The sequence below is a fragment of the Eschscholzia californica genome, unplaced genomic scaffold (assembly GCF_041429995.1).
Source record: "Eschscholzia californica isolate CP2 unplaced genomic scaffold, dmEscCali1.0.p SCAF_3, whole genome shotgun sequence".
Taxonomy (NCBI): Eukaryota; Viridiplantae; Streptophyta; class Magnoliopsida; order Ranunculales; family Papaveraceae; genus Eschscholzia; species Eschscholzia californica.
The window spans coordinates 32,206,210-32,222,810 of record NW_028238420.1 but is presented as its reverse complement, the minus strand read 5'-3'; the positions used below and the strand labels follow the sequence as shown (position 1 = coordinate 32,222,810).

The 16,601-nt window shown below is 33.5% G+C and overlaps 2 protein-coding genes across 2 annotated transcripts; one reads left to right on the top strand and one right to left on the bottom strand.

Moving 5' to 3' along the window:
* Positions 1–3,322: 3,322 nt before the first annotated feature.
* Positions 3,323–6,180, top strand: LOC147549576 (glucose-6-phosphate/phosphate translocator 2, chloroplastic-like). Its single transcript, XM_086669616.1, has 5 exons — positions 3,323–4,432; positions 4,532–4,757; positions 5,008–5,227; positions 5,608–5,821; positions 5,972–6,180. The coding sequence occupies exons 1-5, from the start codon at positions 3,920–3,922 to the stop codon at positions 5,981–5,983; spliced, it is 1,185 nt and encodes a 394-aa protein (XP_086525742.1). The 5' UTR covers positions 3,323–3,919; the 3' UTR covers positions 5,984–6,180.
* Positions 6,181–6,291: 111 nt separating this feature from the next.
* LOC147549575 (tryptophan synthase beta chain 1) lies at positions 6,292–9,116 on the bottom strand. The gene is made up of 5 exons (XM_086669615.1): positions 8,603–9,116; positions 7,826–8,182; positions 7,120–7,562; positions 6,845–6,939; positions 6,292–6,653 (listed from the first exon to the last, which is right to left on the bottom strand). Exons 1-5 carry the CDS (start codon positions 8,936–8,938, stop codon positions 6,478–6,480), a joined length of 1,407 nt encoding a protein of 468 aa, XP_086525741.1. The 5' UTR covers positions 8,939–9,116; the 3' UTR covers positions 6,292–6,477.
* Positions 9,117–16,601: the final 7,485 nt, after the last annotated feature.

The following is a 16,601-nucleotide window of genomic DNA, read 5'->3' as shown; positions in this document are numbered from 1 at the left end:
TTCCGTGAAAGATCTTTTATTTCCACGAAATTAGGTTTCAAACAGTCTTAAAGGAAGAGGGAGAGTAAGAGAGAAAATTAAAACAGTAAGATGAAGCGAGATATGAAATGGTGGAAGAAGATGAAGATGATGAAAATTCCGGCTCCAACGACTGAACTCCAACGTCGACAGTCGACACATTCCGCCTTCAGCAATTTAATATCGGCGCATTTCCAACAAAGGTATGTTAATTTTTTTTGTCCCCAGTTCACACGTGTCCAAAAGAAACATCTCTAATTAGACATTAATTAGACATTAGGAAAAGACAATCCTAATGAGAGTAATGGAACTAGAAAACCATGAATTGGTTATATGAGAAAAAGATGCTTGGACACAGCTGGTGGAGCATTGGACCATTGGACGGCCACCAATCACTGTGAATGTAAATTTGTACGTATGAAATTTGTACGTATGAAATTCTAGTACGCTTTTGGAGCCTTCTTTGAATAATTGAATTCAAGAACTATCTCAATTTTCCCTAAACCCATCAAGTTTACATTTTTAACTTCTTCCTACTACCTCTATTATTATTCACTGGTGTTGTCTAAGTCAAAACTGAATTCAACGTACTAAATTGATTTAGATTTTAGAATGACTTCTATGAGTGGTTAACTTGAATTGATTGTAGGTCTAGTTGAGCCAAATATAATAAAATAAATTTGAATTAAGAGATCAATATGTGAAATACTCTGAAATGACTATTTTACCTATTACTAAGACAAGTCAGACTCAAAATGATTTGCTCTTAATTGAATGGCTTATTCCCACGAAACCCTTGTGCACTATCAACTCATTTTCGATTTAAGGTCATTCGTTCTTGAAAGGTACAAAAGTAGTCCGTAGCAGTCAATGAAACACAAAAAACTGGAAAAAAAAGAGAAATAAAAAGAATTTCATTATAGCATTGGCCAAAAAACATACAAAGGGACCTAAAAACAAGCGAAAATGAAGATTAAGTTATAAAGGACTACCATATTGTGAAAGTGGTGCAAAAAATTCAGGTTGGAGACCAAAAAGTCAGATTCAAGTGGTTGAGTTATCTTCAAGCGTGAAAATGTCACACCTCACACGGGCAAATGTAAAATACATCGTGTTACTGATGTGTTAACGTCATGCACACATGAGTCAAGGTCAGACACACACTATCACATGACCCGACACGATTAGAAAAATGTGGTATACAAGGGTATTTGTGTTTGGTATAATGACTACATCCACTTTTATGCAAAGTGTCACATTTTGAAAATCAAAAGTAAAACATGTCAATCACATTTCTATCAGTAAACAAAAGAATTGTGTACAGTGAAAAATACATAACGGTGGATGCACAAAGTGTCCGAGAGTTAAGATCGGAGTCAAGAATTTAAAAGATTCAGAGAAGAGAACAAAGTGTCTAAGGGTTAGCTTGAAGGTGTAACATAGGCTTAAAGAGCGAAAACGAAAACTATTTATAGAAAATCAGGGATCCGTTGGAATGACGACAACGGAACACCTCTGCCAAACGAGACGTCCGAGTTAGAGTCGCATGGAGAAAATGCAACTTGTGACGGTACGATCAAAAGATCATTTGAGTTACTGAGTAGATTTTTGGAAATATTGTTGCGACGAAATCAATGAAACCAAGACAGTAGGAAATAAACAATCACACAGACCATAAAGAGATTTACGCGGTTCGGTTGGTGAGACCTAATCCACGGCGAACAACGGTGCGATGATTTCCATTATGATAAAAAAAACAAGTTACACAAGAGATTCGTCAAAATTCTACGGATAGATATCCCTAGGATTTTAGTTTATATAGTCGCTAAAGTCTAATTGTACGAAGTTCGTCTTGTTTTACTAGACCTTCATCATCTGGCTAAACCAGAATAAAATTTCGACGAAGGGGTTCTCCCTCCTCTGTCAAACAAAAAAGAGAGGGTGAGAGAGAGAAAAAAGAAAAAGTAAAGGAAGAGCGACCTAGAGAGAGGAGATAGAACGAGATAGAGAGGAAAAAAAGGAATGAAAGGGGGAGATGGAGAGAGGAGTGAGAGAAGATGGAATAAAGAATAACCAGTCAATAGTGATCACCTGGTTGTAGAGGATGAAGAAGGGAGAAAGGAAGAAGATGAAGAGGTGAGAGCAAGAACCGAAAAGATAGAAAGAAAACAAATTTTTTTTAAATAAGGGTACTTTAACAAATCGAAGTGACTCAATACATTGAAATTACAAAACAAGAGTCATATGGATATTTAACCCAAACTACGAGGTCACGCCAAAATGGGAGGATAATTTAAAAACCCAAAATCTCGATGGAAAACAAGGCCCAAGTCTAAATAGTATTTACAAAAAATTCATTTTGTGAAAGTACAATTTTACTCACGAAATCTGTGAAAAACATTTCTGAACAAATCTTAGTTTGCTCTCAACAATTTTGTTAATTTCAGAACGAATTCGTCTTTGCTCAAAATTGCAAAAATGTTTCACATTTTGTCTTTTACATTTGCTCAAAATTGCAAAAATGTTTCACATTTTGGTTAAAGCATTTTTCGATTTGTCATCAAAAGAAAAAAATAATTTCTGCATTTTTTTTTGTTTTTGACAGAAACATTGAGCTAATGCATTTTTTAATTTGTCTTTTGCAAAAATTAAAATGTTATGCTTACTATCGTTTGTATTGGACAAACTTATTAACTGAAAAATAATATTTTGTCTAGTGCATTGTATATGTTGTTAACAACATAATTATGTACGTTGTCGACATTTTATAACAAGTCAGTACAACTATATATGTTTTCAACATTTTATAACAAATCAGGACATTATTTCAAATGTTGTCAACAGTTTATAACAACACAATTGTATATGTTGTCAACATTTTATAACAACATATTTATATGTGTCAACATAGAAGGGTACAAAGGGAAGTAGACAAAAATATGACTGTCTTGCTAACAATATAGTTATATATGTTGTCAACAGTTTAAAAGTGTTAAAAATCGATTTTTTACATTATAATTTTTGGACGGGTTTAATTTCCTATTTGGGTCCATTTTGTGGGCTTTTCATGCATTTTCGGTCAAAAGTTAGAACACCAAATGGGAAATAACTCATGCAGACGAGCTAGCCAAATGGGCCAGAAAGAAGAATAGAAATAAGAAGTGGATCAATATTCCTTGTATTTTAATAGATAAATATTGTAATAACGTTATGATCTCTTAATGAATAGTTTATTTCAACATATGTCATAATTAGGCTAAAGGGTAGAAAGGGTATAAAATAATAACAAACGTTACAGAAACCCAGAGTTAGTTCAGCTGGCAGCTCTTTAAACAGAGTATTTGGCTTATAAAATGGAGCAAGAACAACAACAAGAGATGAAGATCAGTTTCCTCTTCACATACATAGAAGAAAAAGTACTCTCTAATAATTCTCTCAATTATTTCTTTATTCCACATTTTTCTCCCATTTAAAAATCTCCATTTCTCATTAACCAAGTAAAAAAACAGAGGAATCTCATCTTACCCTCACTCAATATTTCTCTTCAAATCCCAAATTTCATTGTTTCTGAATTTTATCTTTACTTTCTAGATTACTACCCCAAAAGAAAACCAGTAGATTGTGAGGTTTCTAGGGTTTTTTACTGGTTGATTAAATCAATCGAATAACATCATCTTTCTGACTTCTGGGTAGTTCTCAATCATTTCATTTTGTCTTTAATTTTTGAAATTCTTCACTGATTCACGTTTAAATCACCTTCATTGATAATTCTCCCTTCAGATGTTTGTTTGATTTCAGATCTTCTAGTGTAACGTTCAAAAATTTAGCCACTTGTCGAAGAACATCTTTTCTCAATTAGTTCCCCTGTTCACTTTTTTGTGTTCTTGTGCAATAAAAGAAGATGATTTCTTCAGTAAAAAATTCACCTTCGGCACTTTCAGCTACCAATCTTGTTCGGCAACACAAAAACTCATCTAGGGTTTCAAGACCTCAACTATCATTATTGCTTCAAGCCATGCCCACTGCAAAAATCTCTACTAACTCTGTTCTTTCATCGCGAAAACCTCTTCATGTGTCTGAAACTGTAGAATCGAAACGTAAAAATGTACCAAATGTTGTGTGTAATGCTTATGAAGCGGATCGATCTCAACCAATTGATACTCTTCTTATAGATCAAAAAACAAGAACAGAAGCAACTCAGAAGATTAAGATTAGTATCTATTTTGCTACTTGGTGGATTTTGAATGTCGTCTTCAATATCTATAATAAGAAAGTTCTTAATGCTTTTCCTTATCCATGGTTGACATCTACTCTTTCGCTCGCAACTGGGTCTTTGATGATGTTGGTTTCTTGGGCTACTCGAATTGCCGAAGCACCAAAAACTGATCTTCAATTCTGGAAAACCCTCTTTCCGGTGAGAAAACTTCCGGTTCTTTTATGATTTTTGTTGAATATTTGGTTTCTGAGTTAGTAATTGCTTGATTATGCGATTTGGGTTTTGATTTTTTTTTAGGTTGCTATTGCTCATACAATAGGGCATGTAGCGGCAACAGTGAGTATGTCAAAAGTTGCAGTTTCTTTTACACATATAATCAAAAGTGGAGAACCAGCTTTTAGTGTTTTGGTTTCGAGGTTTTTGTTAGGAGAAATGTTTCCTATTCCTGTTTATCTTTCACTTCTCCCCATTATTGGAGGTTGTGGTCTTGCTGCTGTTACTGAGCTCAATTTCAATATGATTGGTAAGAATAATGGTTTTGTTTCTTCTTCCCTTGCAAATAAACAGAGTTTGCATTTGAACCCGGTTGCTCTTTTTTCATGATACCCAAAATCAGTTTTTGTCGCTCACCTACGATGTCTGACTCGTTTGAGTTGCAAATTCAGATCCAGAACTTGAAAATAAAAAAACAACGACCACCTTAGATTATTGTTATGACATTATTTGTTCTTGTGGGGATTGTTTTCTGAATGAGTTTATTTTTTCGATGCTAGGGTTTATGGGTGCTATGATATCAAACATGGCGTTTGTATTCCGAAACATATTCTCAAAGAAAGGGATGAAAGGATCAGTTGGTGGGATGAACTACTATGCTTGTCTTTCCATGTTATCCCTCCTTATTCTCACACCTTTTGCTATTGCTGTTGAGGGTCCTCAGATGTGGGCAGCTGGTTGGGAACAAGCTGTCTCTCAGATTGGACCTAATTTCATATGGTAATCTCATAACCACAAGAACTCTCTACTCTTCTTTTTGTCTTGTTTTCTTGCAATTGGTGTTTGTTTGCTTTTACCATCCAACCCTGTTTGATAACAATTCCCCAGCATAATTATTGTTTTCTTTTCGAAAAACCCTTTTAACCACATATAGTTCAGTCTGCAGACTCTCCCACAAGCAATGTTATACTCATACAACATGTCGGCTTTGCTCCTTTTAAACCGAAAGTTCATGAATTTATGAGTCTTAATCTTATGATTTCCGTACATTGGAACTCTCCGTTCGAGTTTAGATCAATTTTCAGAATGTTGTTTGTTTGGTTAGTTGATTCTTTTGGAAATTTATATCTGTGTATTTTACGTGTGTTATGAATCATCAGGTGGGTAGCAGCCCAGAGTGTGTTTTACCATCTATACAATCAGTTCTCATACATGTCTTTGGATGAGATATCACCCTTGACATTTAGTATTGGAAACACGATGAAGAGGATATCTGTCATCGTCTCTTCCATCATAATCTTCCAAACTCCTGTTCAACCTGTAAACGCTGTAGGAGCCGCTATTGCAGTTCTTGGAACCTTTTTCTACTCACAGGTAAACTTCTCATTAACGATAATAAGTAAACATGCAGGATCCATCAAAGGATCTCATCCTTGTTCTTTCGACTCAGCCTATCTTCTAACTCTATATCAGTATGGCATTTCAAAGAGGAGCTCAACAAATTTCTGTAAATGGGTTTTGCAGGCAAAGCAGTAAAAAAAAAACTCAATAAAAGAATGCAGACTTGACAGGAGGACTGGCCGAAGTAAGGTTGCCAAGGGTAGAGGGAGAAACTAGAGAGAGTTTCCATTTGTTACATAGCCTGAACGGTGCACCAAATGTTGGTCAGTTGAAAGATTAGAAGCAAATGTTTTTATTATTGTTGGAGATAAATGAAGACCTAAGGTTTTTTATACAGAGTTTCATTAGTATTTGATCGCACTGGTTTCGGCATAAAACAATTAGTTCTTTTAGATTTGTATGTTGTGAGATAATACAGAAGAACTAACTATAAGAAGCAGAAATTGAAGCCCAAACTAGCTCTCTATAAGGGGTTTATGTGATAAAAAATTCAAGTAATCTTACAGCATTTTATTCAGAACAAGGGGGTCAATGACTCAAAAAGCATACAACACCAATTTTCCATCAAATAAAAACCCCTTACACGTATTAGTCCTAACCAACTGATACGGTTAGAATCAAAAACACTTTCAAACCTGCAAGTATTTAATGGCAGTATGGACGTCCTTGTCACCTCTGCCGCTAAAATTGAGGACGACTTTAGTTCCATTTGGAAGAGTTGGACAGAGTTTATCCAAGTAAGCTAGAGCATGAGATGTCTCAAGAGCCGGGATTATGCCCTCAAGTCTAGATACTCTCTTAAACGCTGCATATACACAAAATCAACATCCCATGATAAGTTAAATCAACCGAGACGAAGTATTCAAATATTAATACAGACAAGACAGAAGTTATTTGATATTCTCATTATCATCAATCACCATTTATACAAACCATAAGAAAGAAATGTTGGCAATTTGAAAAAAAAAAAAGAGTTTATGTTAACAGCATGTATACCTTCCAGTGCTTCTTCGTCCGTGATGCTATAGTACTCTGCTCGCCCTAGATCTTTCAGAAAGCTGTGTTCAGGTCCAACACCAGGATAATCCAAGCTATATGTAACACAAAGGAGAAAAAGAAAGATGTTAATCTTACGTACTTATAAAGCAGAGCCATGATATACCGAGGAGAACACATCTTCGGTTAGAAGGTAATATATATATATATATATATATATATATATATATATATATATATATATATATATATATATATAGTGTTTCTGTTCTTACCCAGCGCTTATAGAATGAGGCTCAATAATTTGTCCATCGTCATCCTGCAATAAATAGCTCATAGCTCCATGCAACACCCCTACCTCGCCTTTGGTTAAAGTAGCAGCATGCTTACCACTATCTACCCCAAAACCAGCAGCCTCAACACCAATCAATCTTACTTCTTTGTCATCAACAAATTCATGGAAGAGTCCCATTGCATTTGAACCTCCACCAACACAAGCAACTAGTACATCAGGTTTCCCACCCCATTTCTCTAGTGCCTGTTTTCTTGTTTCTTTGCCTATAACTGCATGGAAATCCCTTACCATCATAGGATATGGATGTGGTCCTGCAACTGATCCCAAAATATAGTGGGTTGACTCCACATTAGTCACCCAGTCTCTTATAGCTTCTGATGTTGCATCCTTCAGTGTGGCTGTGCCGGAATGTACTGCTCTGACCTGAAAGAGAAAAACCCATCATATATATTTCATCATACAAAGTGTGCTGTACTTGATTAGATACTATAAAAGTAAGCGTTGAAGATACTGCGAGTGCGACCCTAGACTGGGCTGTTGGTGCAAGCGCAAGCTTAGTAAGTGTCAACGCCATTTAAGTGGCATCTTGGAGCATTTGCCAAAATAAACCTCGTCCCTCATTGGGCTCAGCCCCAAGTGACAAGAGAGGACAATATCGATGGATCATCGGAAGAAAAGAAAAATACCTCTGCTCCAAGTAGTCGCATTCTGAAAACGTTAAGGGACTGTCTCTCCATATCTTGAGCACCCATGTAAATAATGCATTCTAAACCAAACCTAGCACAAACAGTAGCAGTAGCAACTCCATGTTGACCAGCTCCAGTCTCAGCTATAATCCGCTTTTTCCCCAAACGCTTTGCAAGCAAAGCTTGAGCTACTGCATTATTTATCTTGTGAGCACCAGTATGATTAAGATCCTCTCTTTTTAGGTATATATCTGGGCCTTCCCCATTTGCAGACTTATAGTGCTCTGTCAGGCGCTCCGCATAGTAGAGAGGGCTCTCCCTACCAACATAGTCTTTCAATATTCCAGCTAATTCTCTCTGCAAATATACAAATTCACAACAGAGATGAAAAACAAGAAATAAAAAAATATATTTATCCCCAAAGAGAAACCAAATTGGTTATACATCAGGCAAAATTCACCCTTTTCTAAAGGTGTAAGTTTTAGGGCCTTTTGAGACTAACCCAGACTAAGATAGTTACACAATGAAGGATTTAGACCCCAATTTTGTTAAAATTCATCATTAACTAACTAACCTAAATAAACAGCTAAAAGATTTATTTGGTGGCTAACTGGACTCCCATAAGCATTTACCAATAAATTGATCAAAAACTTGTGAATATGATTTTCAATTTTTCACCCAAATCTGATATCTTCTTCAATTTTGAGGAACATAAGTTCTTAAAAAACAATTAAATACGTCAATCAAAATGAAATTCCTACATATATTTGAACAAACCTGAAAATCATCGTCCTTGGAGAGAACCCTGAAAGCTGATTCAAGCTCAGTAAGAGCATACATTAGGGTTTCTGGAACGTATTTTCCCCCAAATTTACCAAACCGACCAAACGAATCGGGTCTCTGCAAAATAGTCGACATTTTCTCTTTCTTCTCTGCTTCAAGTACTGAATCTTTAGTTATAGCACATGAAATTGAAGAATCTCTAATTCCAGAAGAATTCATAGGCAATAGGTCGAGATTTGAAGGTACTCTGATGCGATTGAATGAGGATAAGTATGGTTTTTGAGAATTAGAAGTAGGGTTTCTGCAAGTAATACCAGCCGATAATGCCATCTGAGAATACAAATTTGAAGAGAGAGAGAGAGAGGGAGGTCTTCGGTTTTCTTCTTAGAGAGAGAAAGCTAGAGAGAGAAAGACTCTGGTTTAATGGAGTTAGGGAGAAGATTTGGGGTTTTGAGTTTTTGGTAGAAAATCTCGTAGAAATGATGAGGAATTCCATACTAATCAAAACATCAGATGACGTGGAGATTTGACTAAATACACACACTCGGTTTGTCCTTGTCACCATCGATTGGGTTCGGTCAGTACATCTTGTCGGTCCGAGGCCACTCAAACTGGCGAAATCAAATGGCCCGAAAACTAGCCATGATCATGGGCTGGATGGTAACGCGGATCGTTTCACTTGGTCAAGTCATTTCTTTCCGGCGGAGCCTAACCAATTGAAGCTAGCCACATTGGCCTATTGCCGGTTCTATTTTTCAAACTAAATAGCATTTTTGTAACTAACGCAGGTTAGAATTTTTGCCACTGTCAGAATTTGTCTCTCTAAAATCAGTTAAGAAATTGAGACTGTTACATTGGATTCCGCTTTACTATTAACGATCTACGAGGCGAAACCTGCTAGGGATTCAAAAATATCTCTGACTTTCAAGAGAGTCAAGTTGTCCTTGCATTTAAGTAATTCAATATTGAATGAACCCGAGTTTTTAGAGTTGTTGTATTGTTGAGTTCGTACTTTGTTTAAGGCGATTTGATTACCTTTTATAGTGTTTTGACCGACTGTAGATAAGCGGTGTTAATGAGGCGGTTGAAACCCATCGTGCTGAATTGAAACTACTATTTCGTAGTCTTTAAGATATTAGAATTCCTCTTTATTATTATCCCGTATATTTGATATTTAGAAGTTACCTTGTTCAAGAATACTTAGTGTTTAGGATAGATTTTGTTTTCGAGTTTGTAGATCCTTTAGGAGAAGTTTCCTCCTAGGGGAACTTTTAAAGCTCAAGTTTAATATTAATAAATACTTAAGATCCTCATCAATTGGGATCTTTGATAGGATTTGAAATTAGGTCGGCAAGCATCAGACATGCTTCTACTTCCTATGTTTCAGGATTAAGATATCGGCCCCACTTACACGGACTCTCTAATCTTCTCTCAAATCGTAGGGCAGACCTGCTGGTTGTGTTTGAGCTGAGGCAGGGCTTAAGGCGCCTAGACAATCGTACCAACCCCTCAGTTTTAGGATTGAGTTTCAAATATCTCACAGATTCAATTTCCCTATTGACTTAATATAGGTTGATCCATTAGGATTTCAGACTTTTCTTGAGTTATTGACCTCAGTTAACTGGTGACTATTTTTTAATCATCAATTTGTATTACGTGGTTTATTATGAACAAAAAAAAAAAGAAATTACGTTCATATGTACCTATGGGCTAAATAAAAGCCATTTAAAAATTTCGGTTGAATTATTAATGATTGAATACCTTTATAAATTTAACCATTAACACCATTTTCAATGGGACCTTCAAACTCTAAATCTTAAAGCGTCAAGAAAACAACTCTTCGACGTATCTTGAATGGGACCCTAAAGAAAAAACTCTAAAAATTCTAGGTTTTAAGTGTCAATGTAGATTCTCTTTTCCAATTGATCAAAATAGGGTATATTATTCGAAATAAATAATGCAATGATGACTGAAAGATTATAACTTATCCCGAATTCGATGATGATCACTTCTTAATTATCTTCATCCCAACGTTGTATAACGCTTTACTATGTTTAAGTACTTATCAAAATACATTTATTTTGTAGTACACAATTAAAAAAAGATCAATGGGTATATAGTCCAAAATAATGTTCAAAAAGGGTTTAGGACCCGATCTTCCCAAAATAATGGATTTTTAGTCCTTTTACCATATGGACATAAAAACTCTCACTTTCTAAAACAGAGTCCCGTCAATGTCCCACCTTCATATTTCACGGATTTTTAATTTGGGGGCGGAAAGAATCTGGAAAGGCAAGATTTGAACGTGATTTGGAGGTTTTAATAGGAAGTAACAGATCAAGGATATTTTCCAAAACAAATTTTCCAAAACAGATCTGGAAAACGGATATTTTCCAAAACAGATTTTCTTTCTCATCCTTTTAGATTTTGAAACCAAATCTATATATCACTTTCTCTCACTTAACTTTCAGATTTGGAAAAAGTATATTTTCTGAGATCAATTAGCGTGATTTGGGGGTTAATATTCAAAACATATATATCAACCTTTCTCTCACTTAACTTTCGTTTTTACTCATACATAAACACACATCGAATACAAATTATGAAACAAGTTCGTAAATTATGTGTTGTTTATGACGAAGAAATCATCATTTGTCATGTATACAACGTAATTTATCATATGTATTTGTGTCATGTCCATTATGTACCATTGAATACTTAAATTATTTTCTGACATAAATTACTTATTTTTTACGCGTACATGTCCATTATGTACCATAAATTATGGTAACATGTTAGGAAATGTAAATCTGAAATCATGTTTTTTGTTATAAAGTATGTGATTTATCATAAATTATGTATAGTGGATAGTAAATAACACAACCTTTGTACGACTAAGATGAAATTTTATTAAACAATAATCTGTGTTTTATTGTAAATGAAAAAAACATAGTAGAATAGGTAACTTAAAAACAAACTTCGTTGGAATGTTGCCCGAGCTCTCGATCCTTACTGTCTTTGGTCTTCGAGGTCTACGGCGAATCAAACATGGTAGTGTTTTTTACTCTTCATTAAATGTACGTGGTCCATCAAAATTAGGGGCAGGGCTTATATGTTCCTTGTAAGTCTTCACATAAGACTCCGTTGTCCAAACAGGATCACAAAAACAATCTTCTTCATCGTTCTTCATCGTAATTTATACTTCTATAGTTTATGTGATGATTCTGTAGGAAATTCCATCAGTGCTGGTTTACTACAAGAAAAAAAACATATACATTAGTAATTAGAAAAATTTATAATTTATCATAAACGACATTAAACAATGAATAAATTATCCATAATGTTTGATAAACTTTAACATGTGTTGGAGATAAACAGTATTTTAATTTGAATCACATTGACACTGTAATATAACACAAATATGTGTAATTTGCTATAAATAACATGTACTGTTTCAGAAATTACGCAATTATACGTACTTTATGAATAATTAAACATTCTTTTTAAATAAGGCTGTTAAAGTATGTACGGCCGAAATTGGCGTAATGTACTTTAAAGTATGAAAAATTTAATACGAATTACGTATAATGTACATTCTGTTAAGAGAAACCGTACGGAATAATATCTGGATAAAAAATTATACGGATGCAAAGTTCTGATATGAAGAAATGTCAGAAAGTCAAAAACCTAATATCAGAAAATAAAAAGCCTAAATTACAGATCTGAAATCTTCTGTATGAAAAAGAGAATGAATGATGTTTCGATTTTAGAAAGATATCAAAATCTGGTTTGTAAATAATTAAAACGATTTATAATCAATAGGAAAACTAAATCTAATGAAATATGATATGATGATTCGATAATACAGTGATTACAACCATTTATAAACAAAATCAAATGATACAATGATTTCAATAATAGATCAACGTTAGCTGATACTTTAACATGACAAGCATTATTAGATTTTAACAATGGTGTTAATAAAGAATTTCAGTGTAAAACCTGATATATATGATATGAATGTTTGCACATCAATCTAATGAAGATGAAGGAAGATTTCAGAGATTAATGGAGGTTTAACAACTGAAGCGGGTTTAAGAGAGAGAAAATAAAGAATTTTCGTTACTGAATATAATGAAGCTAACCTTACTTTGAATAGAAACGTGATTGGAGAGAGAATGAGGGAGATAAAAAAGGAAAAGAGATATGTTACGATTTTGATGCAAATCAGTTACATTATATAAAGAAGGTTAGATACGGGATTATGAAATAATATGTATTATAGAGATTTGTGTTTTCTCTCTAGATGAATACAAATGGACTGGATATCCATTTAAGATATTATTTTGGTTTTCAAACCCTTTATTGGATTAGAGAGGACTAAAAGTCCTATTAGGGTCCGTTTTTTGGGCTATAAGCTTAAAAATTCATTAAAAAATTTACTAATTACCATTGTTAAGCAACAAAAACTAGTACTTTCTTAAAAAAGGTACGGCAAAGATTAAGTATCAAACAAAACACAAAAAGAAAATCCTCGGAAATAAACTCGACAATATAATCACCAGAATCTATACACAAATTTTGTAATTAAAGAGAAATCTAGACCTATCATTTGCTCTAAAGGTACATGTTAAGACACAATTATTTCCTTGTATAGGATATAGAGCTCAAAATTAATTGAATTCTGTAGAAGAAGCATTGAAAGGGATACATGTCCTCACACCAATTTCCCTTTAGAATGGAGCGTGCTAGAAAGGATAATTTTCAAAAGAGTGGTAAGCGAAATGAGAAATTCATTCGTTAAAATTGACTCTCAACCTATATAAAAAGTTAATTATTTTTTATTTGAAAATAAATTTTGATGGCTCGTTTAAAAGAAAGAAAACGGTGTGGGAGTTGACTATTACACTCATTTTGTCTTTCTTCTTTTAGCCAATTACACTCATTTTGTTAAATTCATATTTAAGCACAAGAATCTAACCCATGCCTTACAAAAGCACAAGGATTCGTTGTTATATCAAGAGTTACTATAATTTATTACCGCATGAGAGTTAAAATAGCTGAAAAGTGGTAAATGATACACCCTCTGCCCCAAACTGAATGACCTAATGGTGTGTTTGGTTGCAGGATTCCTAAGTAGGATTCCTATCAAAAGTGGGATTTGGTAGGAATCATGAATCCTTGGTCTGTTTGGCTACCAAGAATCCTAGGACTCTTCAATCCTAAGGATTGCTAATTCCAAAATTTGTATTAGACCAAAATTCCACCCTATCCCCTAGGATTTGTTAGGATTTTGGATTAATAAATCTAAATTTCAAACTAAAAATAAAAAAAATTCTTTCTACGAAATAGTTATTTTAAAAATATTACATTTTTCAGAAATCATTATTTTTTCAAAAATCATTTTGTTTTCCGGAAATCATTTTTTTCCCGAAAATCATTTTGGTTGCCAAACAAACCAAAAAATATTACTTGGATTCATGAATTCCTATGACTCATGAATCTGCGGATTCATGATTCCGTCATCTAAACACATCATAATTTCTTTTTTCTGGGTTGTTCCATTTTAGTGTCCCATTTCTAAAAATAAACAATACAACCTTTGGCTCTTTCCGACAATACCCATTACTTTAAATTTAATGACAACTTCATTTAAAAATAAATTAAACTTTTTCATTGGATGATGAAAATGTTAATGAGGGTAGAATTGAAAAAATTATGTTATTTTTGAAAGTCAAACTATAATTAATTATGTTCTCATAAAAAGTTGGATTTTCAAAATAGGTAAATCATTTTGGGACGGAGGGAGTAAAAAAAATATCACCTTTGAGAGTTAAAATAACTGAAAAGTATTTGAGTGGTGATAATGGTAGAGTGATAATACGAGAGAAGTTAATTTGATTAGAGGTTAGTAACAAGCATAAAAGCTACTTAGATTTTTTTTGTATTGAAAACTACTTATTTTTTAATGTGGAGATATAAAGCAAGGGGTTGTCTAATACTTCAATTGTAATATTTAGAGAGAGAGAAAAAAAGAAAAATATATGAAACTTTTTAGAGAGATGCAAGTGTGCAAGATCTACGGGTTAAAAGTGGGTTTTTGGTAAAGGGACCTTACTGAGGTGTATTGCGACATGAATTGTAAAGAGATATTGACACTTTTAGTAAGTAGACATTAACTTACAAACAAGTCTACAAAATATTTCATATTTATTTAAAAAACCTTTTTAAATAAAAATAAGTCTTTAATCAAAAGTTTTAGAACCAACAATATCTAAAACCTTAAATCTCTTTCTTCATCTTCTGTGAAGACCGAGTTCCCTCTTCCTCCAAAACAGGTGAGAAGCTGAGTTCCTCAAAACGAATCTTTCCTAGTCTTCTTTCACATTTTCGAAACTTTACCGTCATCATAGATATTTGGCTATATAAAACAAAACAAACGAATAATTACAATCTTTGCAAAAGAAAAACAATCGACCAACTAACAGAATTTCGACCACAGTGGTTGAAATTTGTTAGATATTTTGGTATCGTAATTTTGACACTTTTCTGGTAATGAAATTTGTCATTAATTTTGACCATTATGGCCGAAATTTATCATCTTCACCAATTAAAAAGGTGCTCGAAACTATGTCAACGAAGAGATAACCTAAGAACTCAATTTTCTTTAATTAAATATCAAATAAGTATTTTTCTTACGTGTTCACCAACATTGTCACTTATTGATTGTATTAATTTGTTAGACTGAAAAAAACCATCTTGTATTAATGAGACACCATTGTCCATTAATGAAGCATTATCTTCCATCCATGAAACATCATATTTCGTTAATAAAGGATCGTTTATGTCTTGAGACATATTAAACGCCTTAAATACGAATAAACAAGGTTATAGTGGTTATTAGTGGTGATTGTATGTTGTTAAAAAGGTAACAGTAGGGTTTTATGGTGGAGTTTGTAAGGTTTAAGAAAGATGAACAAGGAGACAAAAAAATTTTGATATATTTTTTATTGCTATTTTTATATTTAATTTTGAATCCCTATAAATATTTATTTATTTTAATCTTTAAAAGCAATGTCCCTTTACCAAATTAGTAAAGGGACCTAAAATATGAAAAAGTTGATTTTTGAGAAGGTCTCAATATTATTTAACCATGTCCCTTTACCTACGACCAAAAAGTGAAAGAGATGATGAGAGAGAGAGAAAAAAAATCTGATGTGAAAAAAATTAAAAGAAAAGTAACTTTGAAATATAAAAATGGACTTTAACAACACTGTAACGGTAACGACAGAGCGTAAACTGGTCATAAACTAGGGGTCATTTGAAAAATAATCTTTTTTAAGTTTATGTTGTTCTAGTATTATCGTGGAAATCTATTACTTTGTTCTTTCTAATATTTCATTCTTCTAACGTGTAGTGTTAATAGTTAACCAAATACCAACCCTACCCAACATAGTCGTTTTCCACGAATATGTATACTTAAAATAGGTAACCCAGCATAGACTTGAATCAAAGTGCGTTTATTCCGGGTCGACAAATCATAAACAACATTACCATTGTCAGAGTTGTGGCAGAGAATTTGAGGGCCCTGGACCACATTTGATTATGGGCTTTTCGCACAAAATAAAAATTTACGAACAAAAAATTGAACCAAATGCGAAATGATTTACATTAGATGATTCTAAATGTAGGAAATAGAAATTAAGAAACAAAAATCAATTGTGAACAAGTGGATCTGTTTAAATTTTTATGGAATGTTTGGATTTTGAAATTATATTTAATAATCAATTTGCGACTTATCAAAACATGATCACGGGTTGATCAAACGAAGAAATGCACCTAAACATCAAAATGGTTAAAATAGAATGTGTAATAGAGCATAATAAGGATTTGATTTAACAACAATCCTATCATCCTCAGTCCTCACAAAACTGTAAATAAAAAAGGGAAAAAAATGAAAATAAGGCAGTGAAATTCGAGTCTGGGTCTATAG

Coding starts and splice junctions, on each gene's coding strand:
- LOC147549576 (XM_086669616.1), top strand. CDS start 3,920: ATGATTTCTTCAGTAAAAAATTCACCTTCGGCACTTTCAGCTACCAAT. Junction 4,433..4,531: donor TCTGGAAAACCCTCTTTCCG/GTGAGAAAACTT, acceptor ATTTTTTTTTAG/GTTGCTATTGCTCATACAAT. Junction 4,758..5,007: donor GCTCAATTTCAATATGATTG/GTAAGAATAATG, acceptor TTTCGATGCTAG/GGTTTATGGGTGCTATGATA.
- LOC147549575 (XM_086669615.1), bottom strand. CDS start 8,938: ATGGCATTATCGGCTGGTATTACTTGCAGAAACCCTACTTCTAATTCT. Junction 6,940..7,119: donor CCTCATTCTATAAGCGCTGG/GTAAGAACAGAA, acceptor TGTTACATATAG/CTTGGATTATCCTGGTGTTG. Junction 6,654..6,844: donor GGACGAAGAAGCACTGGAAG/GTATACATGCTG, acceptor GTGTATATGCAG/CGTTTAAGAGAGTATCTAGA.